Raw genomic sequence first — 11,799 nt, 5'->3', positions numbered from 1 at the left:
TTAAACTTGAGCTGGATCTTCAAAGGCACTCCCTCAGCCCTAGGAACACACAAGTTCAACCACCCATAAAATGCCTGCTTATTTTCTCAGTCAGAATTGTAGAGCTGAACTGAACAGACTCTTCCAGAATCTTCCCTATCTCCTCTCTTCCTCTTTCCACATCTTCACAGGATTTCCTGCTTTCTTTGGCAGAGGCATTGCAGATAAAACAGTATCAAGTGTGGCTGTCTAACTCTTCTAGGCGCATACGAATAGTCTGAGCATAAAGCCATGTTGTTTGTGAAAGTCAATTCTCTGAACCCTGCTGATCTCCCAGTTACATTTTGTAGGATCTTCTCCTTTGCACCCTGAATAGTGTATAAGATTAGGCATTTAAAGTAATATTTTGCTTCTTCAGAGAGAGTGGAACATATAACCTCTATCAGCGTGTTCTATGATTTCCTCAAGAAGGGACTCCCCCAGATTCTCTCTGAACCTACTCCCAGAATCCCACTGGTGGGAACATGACCAAGAGCAGCCAACTTCTTCTGGGGAATTGCCCTGGAGTCTGCCCAGTATCAGGATGGCTCCTTCTAGATGCATCTCACATGCCCTCAGGTCTCCTAGGCTACTCCAGTTTGCACCCACCTATCTGACTAGGGTCCAGTGCCTCAGTGACACATTCCTCCCAGCAAGTGCCCCTGGGGTCTCACAGCCACATCTTGCAGGCAGGTGGCGCCCAGCCCAGGCCCCGTCTCTGACTCCTCACACATGGGTTCCCGGTGGGGACAGGGGACAGGAAGATAAGACTCAAACAGTATTGAACCCCCACTTCCGGGCCCTGCCAAACTCGAATTTGTAGAAGAAACACTATCTTTGATGACAGTTTTCAGGCATAATGGTGTCTGGGTCCTTCCCTCTGCCCCACATGGATAGGCTACATAATTCTGTGCTCCGGGTCAAAACCGGACCAGGGAAAGCGGCGCTGGGTGAATTTGTACACAGCGCCCTCACACCTCTGAAATCTGTGCAGCCCTCCCACCTAGCTGTGCTCTCCCCAATTCCCCAGGCCCCCAGGTCCTTGCCCACCCTCAGGGCAGCTGTTGACTGATAGGGGGAATCACTCAAGAGTTCTCTGAGAGGAGAGAGCAAGAACAAGAAGCCTACTTTTGGTGAGGAGTGTGTGATTTGAATCTATAATGATTTCTTTGTCTGATTAATTCCCCCCAGCGATGCGAGAAAGGCCAAAATGAATGAAGCTGCTGTTTCACGGAGGGCTGAGCACAAGGGCTTTAATTGCAAAGGAATGAAGCAGGCGGATGGCTTCAAGCTTATTTTCATAGGAGGAGCTATGTTTGTGTGGCCCCCTAAGTCCCATCAAAAGCAGGACTTTAGGAGGAGCCCTGTGTGGCCCTTTACACGTACACATATGCAAATGGCAGAGACAGATTGCTTCTGGTTTACCCCGTCCTTTGCTGTTTGTGGGATCTGCCTGCACCCCCCCCATCCCCCCCGCCCAGAACACAGTCCTCAGAGCATGAAACTGACAGCCTGTGCTGCTTATCAGCCATGCTCAATAAACAGCACACATTTGGAGAGAACACTGAGCACAAGGCTTTAGTTCTGACAAAGAAAACTTGCACGTCGGCAAAATATTCTTTGTTTTCCCTGCCCAGGGTCCCCTTAAGATCACAAACATAACGGGGATGAGTCGGCGGGGCCCAGAAGCCTCCAGAAGAATCAACACTGCCGCTTTCGACATTCTTTGCTTCCACTCTAACAGGGCTGGGCTCACAACGGACCATCGCAGAGAGACCAGAGGGAATAAACTGACCACACCAAGCAATTGTCCTGATTTATTGCCCCAAGGAGTGGATTTCCTTTTCTGCTTTATGCAGGTTCAGGCTTCTTTCTCAGAGACTGAAATAAAATCAGCCCAGAGTGTTTCCATGACCCAAACAATAGAACGGTACTTTTGGCTTCCACAAATAAAACCGAGACTTAACGCGTGACTCTTCAAAAGAGGAAAAAGATGGAAAGAATTTCAGGGTGTGGTTCATTCGACTACAGCATATGACTAAACTTCGGGGGGAAAAAACCGGGTCTGATGATCAGAGATTAAGAAACGTGTTTTTAGCAAATGCTCAGGATATAGAACATTTCAAAGCCTATGGTTTTAATCTGTTTTGAACATCGCTTTCTGCACTGTTAGCTCCATTTATTGTTACAATCAAGTCAGCATTCCAGGGTTATGAGTAACCAAACGGCTGTTGCTTTAATGCAACTGGCCACTTTCCGCACACTGAGTTTTTAGGGGAAAAAATACTGGCTCTTGGTAAAATCTGGTGAAACCCAGGTAAGCCCCAATACCTGCTGACAGAGAGGTCCTACTTGGCTCTGCTCAGAACAGGAGGGGATAGTGTGCAGGCTGAGAAGAGTGGGTCAAGAAAATCAGCAGTCTCAAGGCCACATACCTACCAGGGGTAACATTCTGAAACCTATAGCTAACGTGTTATCAGCAGCTACGGTATGAGAGATGGAAAAAATCATTTTATCATCATTAGTGCAAATTTATTACAGCACTTTCCACCTGCCATGAGCATGTGCAAGGAGGTCAAATAAGGGTTTTGAACAAAAGGTAAGGGGGTGACTCATTTCAGCCTTAAGTAAGCTTTCCCAAAACACTTAAGGGGCTCAAGATTTTGATGGATTTTGATGGAACATGGGAGACCACCTTGTCCTAATATAAATAAGCCCCAGGCTGACTTGTCCTAATATAAATAAGCCCCAGGCTGACTGTAGCCTCTTCTCAGAGCCCTTTTTGTGCAGACACAGGACCCTGCCTAAACACAGCTGCCTGGAGACCCTGCTTTGTCCCCCTGTCCCCAAGCCACTTACAGCGAGCAGCCCCAGTCTGCTTTCTCACTTAATGGGCGGGACAAAACGCAAAGCACAATGAACCCATTTACATTTTGCCAAGTGGGCAACAATCACAGGCACTTCGGAATATGAAAATGAAGGGTTCGGAACATTTCACATTACTGTGGAAAAGTCTGCTGCCAGCCCTTTGTAAGTGTTAAGGGGTTTTATGCCACCGAAAAATTCCTTGCTGGCAAGAAGGACCATTGGAACCTTCCACATGTGAGTGTTGTTCCTACTCATAGTGGGAGTGTGAATTTCAAGAGCCACCTTGTTCCCCTAAAACCTTTCCTCTTCTGAGATGGAGCCATGACTTGGCAACACCCAGTACTTACATGAAGACAAGGGTAGAGGTTTTAACCCAAGGACGTACCTGCTCTGTCTCTGATTTCACTTACTGAGCATTATCCGCCTTTGGAGAGCCTGGCACTGCTAAACGCAATTCTGTGAGTCTGCGTCCACTCCATGAGGGCACGGTTTGGGAACCCCACTTCTTTTCAAGGAAGGGACTTGTGTTATAAGTAAAGTTTTTAAACGTTAAAGTTTCCTATGAGGTCTGTGCTGCTCATTCCAATAACTTGCACATTACCCACCTCTGTCTATCTTTACGTACTGGTTTACGCGCAGCACCGAGGAGCGGATGAGCTCAGTTCTTAGCTTTTCCACCCACTATCCTCAGGGTCATGGAAAGATCCATCAATATTTCCAAGCCCCTGTTTGGACAACAATAAAACGGGGACAAAATTCCCTTCATACTCTGCTGGATTATTTCACATTCAAAGGGGAAAATGGATGTCACAGTCCCTTTGCAAGCCACCACCAACGCACGTTATTATGGCATGTCAGGGATTCGTATGCTTTCATTCTTTCCACAAATATACATCAAGTGTTCACTATTTGCCAAGTACTCTGCGGCAGGTATAGCAGGAAAGCAAAACCGAAGCAAACAAACAAACAAATACCCAGGCTTTCATGGAGTTTAAGTTCTACTAGATATGGAACCTTGCCATGAAACGCTCTAGCAATCTCCAGAGCTGAGGCGATAGGCGCTTTGTCTATAGGAAGCCATCCAGTTCTGTACTCAGTTTCGGTTCCTAATGACCAGGGCCCTGCGATAAATGGCTGGTTGTAACAGATTCTCAAGGTCATCCCAACTATCTGAGATAAACCCTGTGCAGTACTGTTGCGTTTCGTGCCCTGCACCATGTTGACCCCCCTCAGATTGCAGCTGCCCTCTCACCCCCAAGCCCGCCCCTTCTCTACACTCTGCCTCCTCACTGCCTTGCCTAAGGGAGTTTTCTCAGACTGAAATGGAGGGCATTAACAATCCCCAGTGCAATCCATCAATGGGAACAGGAGCTGGGGGACCAGTGCCTCAGACTCTCACCCTTAGGGGCATGGTTCTGACGAGCAGTCCCCATAGCCCCTCAGCGGGTCCCAGTGGGATAAAGCTCAAGTAGCCCACAGGGGCTCCCATCACTGGCTCTTCCTCCTTCACCCTCCCTCCCACTGTCCCCTTTCCTCCTGCTTTCTGATACCACCTGCTAGTCCAACTGCCTGCCCCCAAGTCCTTCAAGAGTCACTGCTTTTAGGGAAAGCCAAACTGAGATAGTAATCCCATTTGCCCATAAACATCACTCACAAAGAAGTGATACTCATCAAAATGTCTAAAAATAGAACACCACTGGCCCCTGCAAATAATTTGCACAGTGATCGCCAGTTCTACCCCAAATTCGGCATGCGCTAGGAAAGCAATCTAAATTCCTACCTCCAGGACGTCAAAGTTGCACCTTGCGTGATACTCCACATCAAAGTCGTGGATGGTGAGCTGAATGCTACTCCCAGGGGCTGTGTTAATGTACCAGATGCACTCCTTGTTGGGGGGGTACGTGTTAGGGTACCCGGGGCTGCTGAAGGTGCCCGTGGTCCCAGACAACTCCCCGCCACAGCCTGTGAAAACAGGAAGGCTCAGTCAGTTCAAAGTGGACACTGGCCATTAGGAAAACCTCAAACATCCAACTACCCAAAAGATAATTGAAAATGCACAATGCCTAATTTAGGGGAAAACTCATAAAGTTATAACAGAGTTATAATTAAGCAGTTATAAAACAATGAGAAAAAAAATCATGGCTACAACTTACTAAATTTCTTCCTAAAAAATATATTGATTATAACATTTGGTACAAAAATTCTCAGTCCTTATTCTCACCACATCAAAACTTTGGTAAGATGTTTTAAATAGAATTCCAATTTTTAGATTTTCTTCATTATATTTAGGAAAAAATTTCACAGTAGGAAGTACAATGAACTACGTAAGCAGTGTTAGCGAATACCATGTCTCTCGACCTTCAGTGTCCTTGTATGCAATATGTTATTTCTAAGTCCTTATCAGACCCAAGATCTAAAATACTAAGAGCTAAAAATTATTACCTTTGTATGGGAGACTATAGGAAATTAAAAAAAAAATAAATGATATGTCCATAGCAGCTTTATTGGTATTGGTAATTGTTTCCACGTGGAAACAACCAAGATGTCCTTCAGTAGCTACAAGGATAAATACATTGTGTTCCATCCACGCAATGGAATATTATTTGACTCTGACAACAAAGGAGCTACCAAGCCAGAAAAAGATGTGGAAGAAATTCATAAATGAAAGAAAGCAGTCTGAGAAGCCTCCATACTATATAATTTCAAGTCTATGAGATTCTGGAAAAGGCAAAATTGTGGGGACAGTAAAAAAGATAAGTAGTTGCCAGGGGCTAGAGGAGAAGAGAAATAAATAGGTTGAGCATAGATTTTTAGGGCAGTAAAGCTACTATGTATGATACTATAATGGTGGATATATATATTACACATTTGTCAGTCAGGTGGGATATATATATTACACACAGGTGTCAGTCAGCCCCATGTAAACTGTGGGCTTTGGGTGATAATGCAGTGTCACTGTAGGTTTACCAGTTGTAACAAATGTTCCCCTCTGGGTGGGGGTGGGGGCAGATGTTGATAATGGGAGAGGCACTGCATGTATGGGGACAGGGGTAAATGGGAACTCTACCTTCTACTTAATTTTGCTGTGAACTTAAAACTCTTCTAAAAAATAAAGTCTATTTCAAACAAAAACAACCAATGATTTGGTCCTGACCCAGAAAACTTATATCTAAAAACCAACTAAACAGGGGCACCTGGGTGGCCCAGTCAGTTAGGCATCTGACTCTGGCTCGGGTCATGATCTCGTGGTTCGCAAGCCCCGTTTCGGGCTCGGTGCTGACAGCTCGGAGTCTGGAGCCTGCTGCAGATTCTGTGTCTCCCCCTCTCCCTTCCCCTCCCCTGTTCGTGCTCTGTCTCTCTGTCTCTCTCAAAAATAAATAAACAATAAAAAAAACTTTTTTAATTTTAATTGAAAACCAACTAAACAAATAGAAACTGGGTATGTAAAACCCAAACATGAAGCTTATGTTTTATGAATGTTTACACAGCATGGCTTAGAAAGTAATTAAGGCAAATGATTACAACAACCAACCAAATATTGCAACACACGGTATATAGTAAGAAAAACTGCCACCACGCACTTAGATGTGCTTTACAGCTTTTCCCCCTATTTGAATACCCATAGTCACCATGTGAAGCAGCTGTTATGATTATCTGCATTTCTCAAGTGAGCAAATCAATGGAAATAGAGGTCAAGTGCCTTGCCCAAGGTGACCTGGCTTATAAGTGGTTGGAGCAGGACACCAGTCCAGGAAATCTGATAGTGGCCCAAGGACTTAATTACTGAATTCTGCAGACCCACGCGGTGTGTAGAAATCCAGACAGAGACTTGAGGATGGAGAGGCAGAGAAAACTTTGTGTAAGAAGTAAAATTTGAGGAAGGCTCAAATTTTCATGACAAAATTGGAAAAAAATAAAGGTAAAATTAGGGGGAAAAGATAGATCACTTTTTTTTTTCCAATAGCAATTTTTGGTGATTAAAAAACATTGCTTGCTCTGTCAACATATCAAAGTCACCTTTTTTATTTTTTCAACATATTCTTTACTGGATGGCAAATTGTTCCAAGTATCTCCTCTTATTCCGTATCAAGGCTTTTTGGGTTTATAAAATGACAGCACAAGGGCACCTGGGTGGCTCAGTTGGTTAAGCCTCCGATTCTTGGTTTGGGCTCAGGTCATGCTCTCACAGTTTGTGAGTTCGAGCCCCGCATCATTGAGATTCTCTCTCCTTCTATCTCTGCACCTTCCCCCCTTGTGCTCTCTCTGTCTCTCTCTCTGTCTCTGTCTCTCTCTCTCTCTCTCTCTCTCTCTCTCTGTCAAAATAAATAAATTTTAAGAAATGGCAGTACCTCCTCACTCCAAGATGAACATATGTGCATTGTCACATGAGTACAATTAACCTGCCATGACTTAAAACAAGCCCCTAAAGCTGAGGTCATGTCTACTCTCTACCCCATGCGAATGTGCCCTGTACAGTGAGTTAGAAAAAGGATTTATAAAGGATTCAGAAGAAATACTCTCCATACCGAATCTCGACTTAGCTGAAAAGAGCTGAGGAGAATTCTAAGAAGAACCTTGATCTCAGTACAGAAATCTGATTCCAGCTCCAAATGCCACCACCTTCTGGAGTGCCCGTTTCCTCCTTCTAGTTGAAAACCTGTGTTTTCAGGCTTCAAGTTTGTTGCACAGGGTAGTATCTTTCCTGGGGCCTGTAAAGTTCCAACCTTCATTTCTCATTAAAACCTCTTGGGGGGGTGGGCAATAGTTTAAAGTTAGACGCACTGATATTTTTATAGACACTGGTGAATGTCACAAAAACATGAATGCCATGAAAGATTAGAAAATATTTTTCCTACTAGAACAACACATGGAAAACGTTCCTGAAGCCAAAATCAGCACAGTTTACTCAGCACCACTGCACAACTGTGGGGGGGCACCAGTCACAGTAGATGCCACCAAGTGATGCCCTCTGGAGTCTTGTGACACAGCGGCCCCCTAAAAATTATCGGAAGTTGTAACACCTTCTATTAAAATACATCACAGGGAAGCAAAAGCGTTCCGTTACCCCACCCTCTTCCTTTCAGCCTACATTTTCAGCTTCTGTGAATCCTGAGACCGGTTGTATCAGATAAAAAAAAAAAAAAAAAATCCAATGAAAAAAATCTTTGGAGGAAAATACCTTGGTGGCCACATCGCATAAAAGAGAACAAGGAAATGGAATCTTGGGTATCTCCCAGTTCTCATTTTTATTTCACTCCAGTTCACCAGACAATCTAATTCCATTTTTTTTTTATCATAGTTGATTCATCTAAAAATCTGCCTGACATTTTCCATTGTCTTTTCCAGTGGTTTTAGGTTACCTTGTAAATTCCTTTGTGAATAACAGGATACGAATACCCTTAAACTAGTCAGTGTAAAAGCTGGAATGATAATATCAGGTTCTTGGCAGGCAGTGATGCTTTGAAAAACTACAGCACTGATTTTATTCACCCACTTACAGCTCTGGAGACCCACAGTGTACTTTTCCCCAAGATTTAAAACAAACATAAACAAGGTTTATAAAATACAAAACCAGATCGTATTTTTAAATCTGTCATGGTTTCTTCTCATCAATAGCACTCATGTGTGTGCCTTTTAAAGGCAAATTCCAGTATCATTAAAAGTACCCTATTGGAAGACCTACCTTATAGCACTGCTAGGAATTTACCCAAGGGATACAGGAGTACTGATGCATTGGAAGACCCAGCAATAGCACTGCTAGGAATTTACCCAAGGGATACAGGAGTACTGATGCATAGGGGCACTTTTACCCCAATGTTTATAGCAGCACTCTCAACAATAGCCAAATTATGCAAAGAGCCTAAATGTCCATCAACTGATGAATGGATAAAAAAAATTGTGGTTTAGGGGCGCCTGGGTGGCGCAGTCGGTTAAGCGTCCGACTTCAGCCAGGTCACGATCTCGCGGTCCGTGGGTTCGAGCCCCGCGTCAGGCTCTGGGCTGATGGCTCAGAGCCTGGAGCCTGTTTCCGATTCTGTGTCTCCCTCTCTCTCTGCCCCTCCCCCGTTCATGCTCTGTCTCTCTCTGTCCCAAAAATGAATAAACGTTAAAAAAAAATAAAAAAAAAGTTTTAAAAAAAAAATTGTGGTTTATATACACAATGGAGTACTACATGGCAATGAGAAAGAATGAAATCTGGCCCTTTGTAGCAATATGGATGGAACTGGACAGTGTTATGCTAAGTGAAATAAGCCATACAGAGAAAGACAGATACCATATGGTTTCACTCTTATGTGGATCCTGAGAAACTTAACAGAAACCCATGGGGGAGGGGAAGGAAAAAAAAGAAAGAGGTTAGAGTGGGAGAGAGCCAAAGCATAAGAGACTCTTAAAAACTGAGAACAAACTGAGGGTTGATGGGGGGTGGGAGGGAGGGGAGGGTGGGTGATGGGTACTGAGGAGGGCACCTTTTGGGATGAGCACTGGGTGTTGTATGGAAACCAATTTGACAATAAACTTCATATATTGAAAAAAAAAAGTACCCTATGGGAGGGGCGCCTGGGTGGCTCAGTAGGTTGAGCGTCCGACTTCGGCTCGGGTCATGATCTCACGGTTTGTGAGCTTGAGCCCCGCATCAGGCTCTGTACTGGCAGCTCAGAGCCTGGAGCCTGCTTCAAATTCTATGTCTCCCTCTCTCTCTGCTCCTCCCTGGCTCATGCTCTGTCTCTCTCTCCTTCAAAAATAAATAAAAACATTAAAAAAAAAGATATTAAAAAAAATTACCCCATTGGAGTGAAAATACTGTGTGTCGAGGAGAGAAAGAAAGTATTGGCACTTGAAAACTATGAAGCTTTCTTTTTATCCTTTGCGCTCACTACCTCTGAGGCTTAACGTATCAAAAGGTTAAAAACTTTGATTTAAAAGTTCACATCAAATGCAAAATAGAATAAGTTAATTTAGTGATATTTCATGGTAAACGTATAAAGTACTGGAAAATAAAATTAATTCTGATAATTAAATTTAACTCTGTCTTTGTATTTCTACATCCTGAAAAAGATAGAAATAACTTTCCAATTACTATTTATTCAGTCAATAAATATTTATTGAGCATATGCAATACGTGATCTAGAAGTTGTGCATATTTAATGTCTCTGGGAAAAAAAACCACACACACAAAAAAAACAAAATAACAACTCCATTTATAGACCTAAAAAGTGCTATCCCCACATGCCTTTCTGTAAATCACTAAACTCTTTTTGTTTTCCCTTCAGTTTGCAAAGAGTAATTTCAATATGTTTGATTTGGAAAAAACAAACAAACAAACAGTGAACTCTATTTTATCCTTTACCTGTTAATTGGTGGTAAATTACAAATAAGAATAAATAAATGACAGGGACACCTGGGTGGCTCAGTCTGTTAAGCATCTGACTTCAGCTCAGGTCATGATCTCATGGCTCATGAGCTGGAGCCCCACCTCGGGCTCTGTGCGGACAGCTCAAAGCCTGGAGCCTCCTTCAGATTCTGTGTCTCCCTTCTTCTCTGCCCTCCCTTACTCACGCTCTGTCTCTGTCTCTGTCTCTCTCTCTCTTTCTCTCTTAAAAATAAAAAAAATAATAAACAGACAAAACAAGAATAAATAAATGATCATATTGCATTGCTAAAAGATATTTTAATTTTTGTTAGTTTCAATAGCATAATGTTAGCATAATTCTCTTTTGGGACTTATTTCAAGTCCACAGATGAGAGATTTTAATCAACATTTAGCCTGCTATGCCTCACTTTCTTGGGTTTTATCACATTTTCCTTGATTTGGAGATTCTTTGACAGATGTGTAGATGATATCAGGCAAAGGAAAATCTGTCAAAATATACATTTTAAAAACTGAAAAAATGAATGATGTCTGGGGCTTTTTCTATGCTCTCTTTTAGTGACAAGAGAAAACATATTCACAAAAAAATTAAGAAAATTTCTATTAGCCAAAAAATTAAATATGTAGTGAATTTATTTGATACTTTCATAAATTCAAGCTATCATTAGGCTAAAAGTGAAACATTACAACATGAATTTGGAATTGTATAATTATGGATGAAAATGGAAAATTAGAAAGTCACACCAAAAGCTGGACTTTTTAAAACATTTTTTTTAATTTTTTTTTTCAACGTTTATTCATTTTTGGGACAGAGAGAGACAGAGCATGAACGGGGGAGGGGCAGAGAGAGAGGGAGACACAGAATCGGAAACGGGCTCCAGGCTCCGAGCCATCAGCCCAGAGCCTGACGCGGGGCTCGAACTCACGGACCGCGAGATCGTGACCTGGCTGAAGTCGGACGCTTAACCGACTGCGCCACCCAGGCGCCCCAAAAGCTGCACTTTTTAAATTATAAATGAAAGCAGGGACACCTGGGTGGCTCAGTCAGTTAAGCGTCTGACTTCGGCTCAGGTCTTGATCTCGCGGTCTGTGGGTTCGAGCCCCGCGTCAGGCTCCGTGCTGACAGCTCGGAGCCTGGAGCCTGCTTTGGATTCTGTGTCTCCCTCTCTCTCTGCCCCTCCCCACTCTCACTTTATCTCTCAAAAATAAACAAACATTAAAAAAATTCTTTTTTAAATTAAAAATTTTTTTTTAAATTGTGGGGTTTTTAAAGAATGTAGAATGTGAGTCTTCCAAATTTGATTTATGCATCGTTTTCCACTTAATTAGCTGTGGAAAAGGGAGTCAGTTCCATTACAAGAAATGGGATTTAGAACCTATACTAGCCCATCATCAAGGAAAAGGAATATGAAGACAATTCAAAAGTCTCACTGTGTGTAATTCTAAAACAGAGAAAATGTGTGCCAGATGCTGAAATGAATCAACAGCTAAGTTTAATTCTGTCTCATCAATCAATATCTTATTCATATTGGGTAACACAGCTG

At 42.9% G+C, this 11,799-nt stretch overlaps 1 protein-coding gene across 1 annotated transcript in view; it reads right to left on the bottom strand.

Annotated features, from left to right (window-relative positions):
* Positions 1-11,799, bottom strand: part of CUBN (cubilin) — a 278,146-nt gene that overhangs the window by 146,587 nt on the left and 119,760 nt on the right. The window contains exon 29 of the mRNA XM_086714844.1: positions 4,667-4,848. Within this exon, the coding sequence (XP_086570970.1) occupies positions 4,667-4,848 (182 nt within the window). The remainder of the gene's footprint in view (positions 1-4,666; positions 4,849-11,799) is intronic.

Source organism: Puma concolor, chromosome B4 (assembly GCF_028749965.1).
Source record: "Puma concolor isolate L17-30 chromosome B4, mPumCon1.1.hap2, whole genome shotgun sequence".
Lineage (NCBI taxonomy): Eukaryota > Metazoa > Chordata > Mammalia > Carnivora > Felidae > Puma > Puma concolor.
Note: the sequence above shows the minus strand (reverse complement) of the source record. Positions and strands in the feature narration are given on the sequence as shown.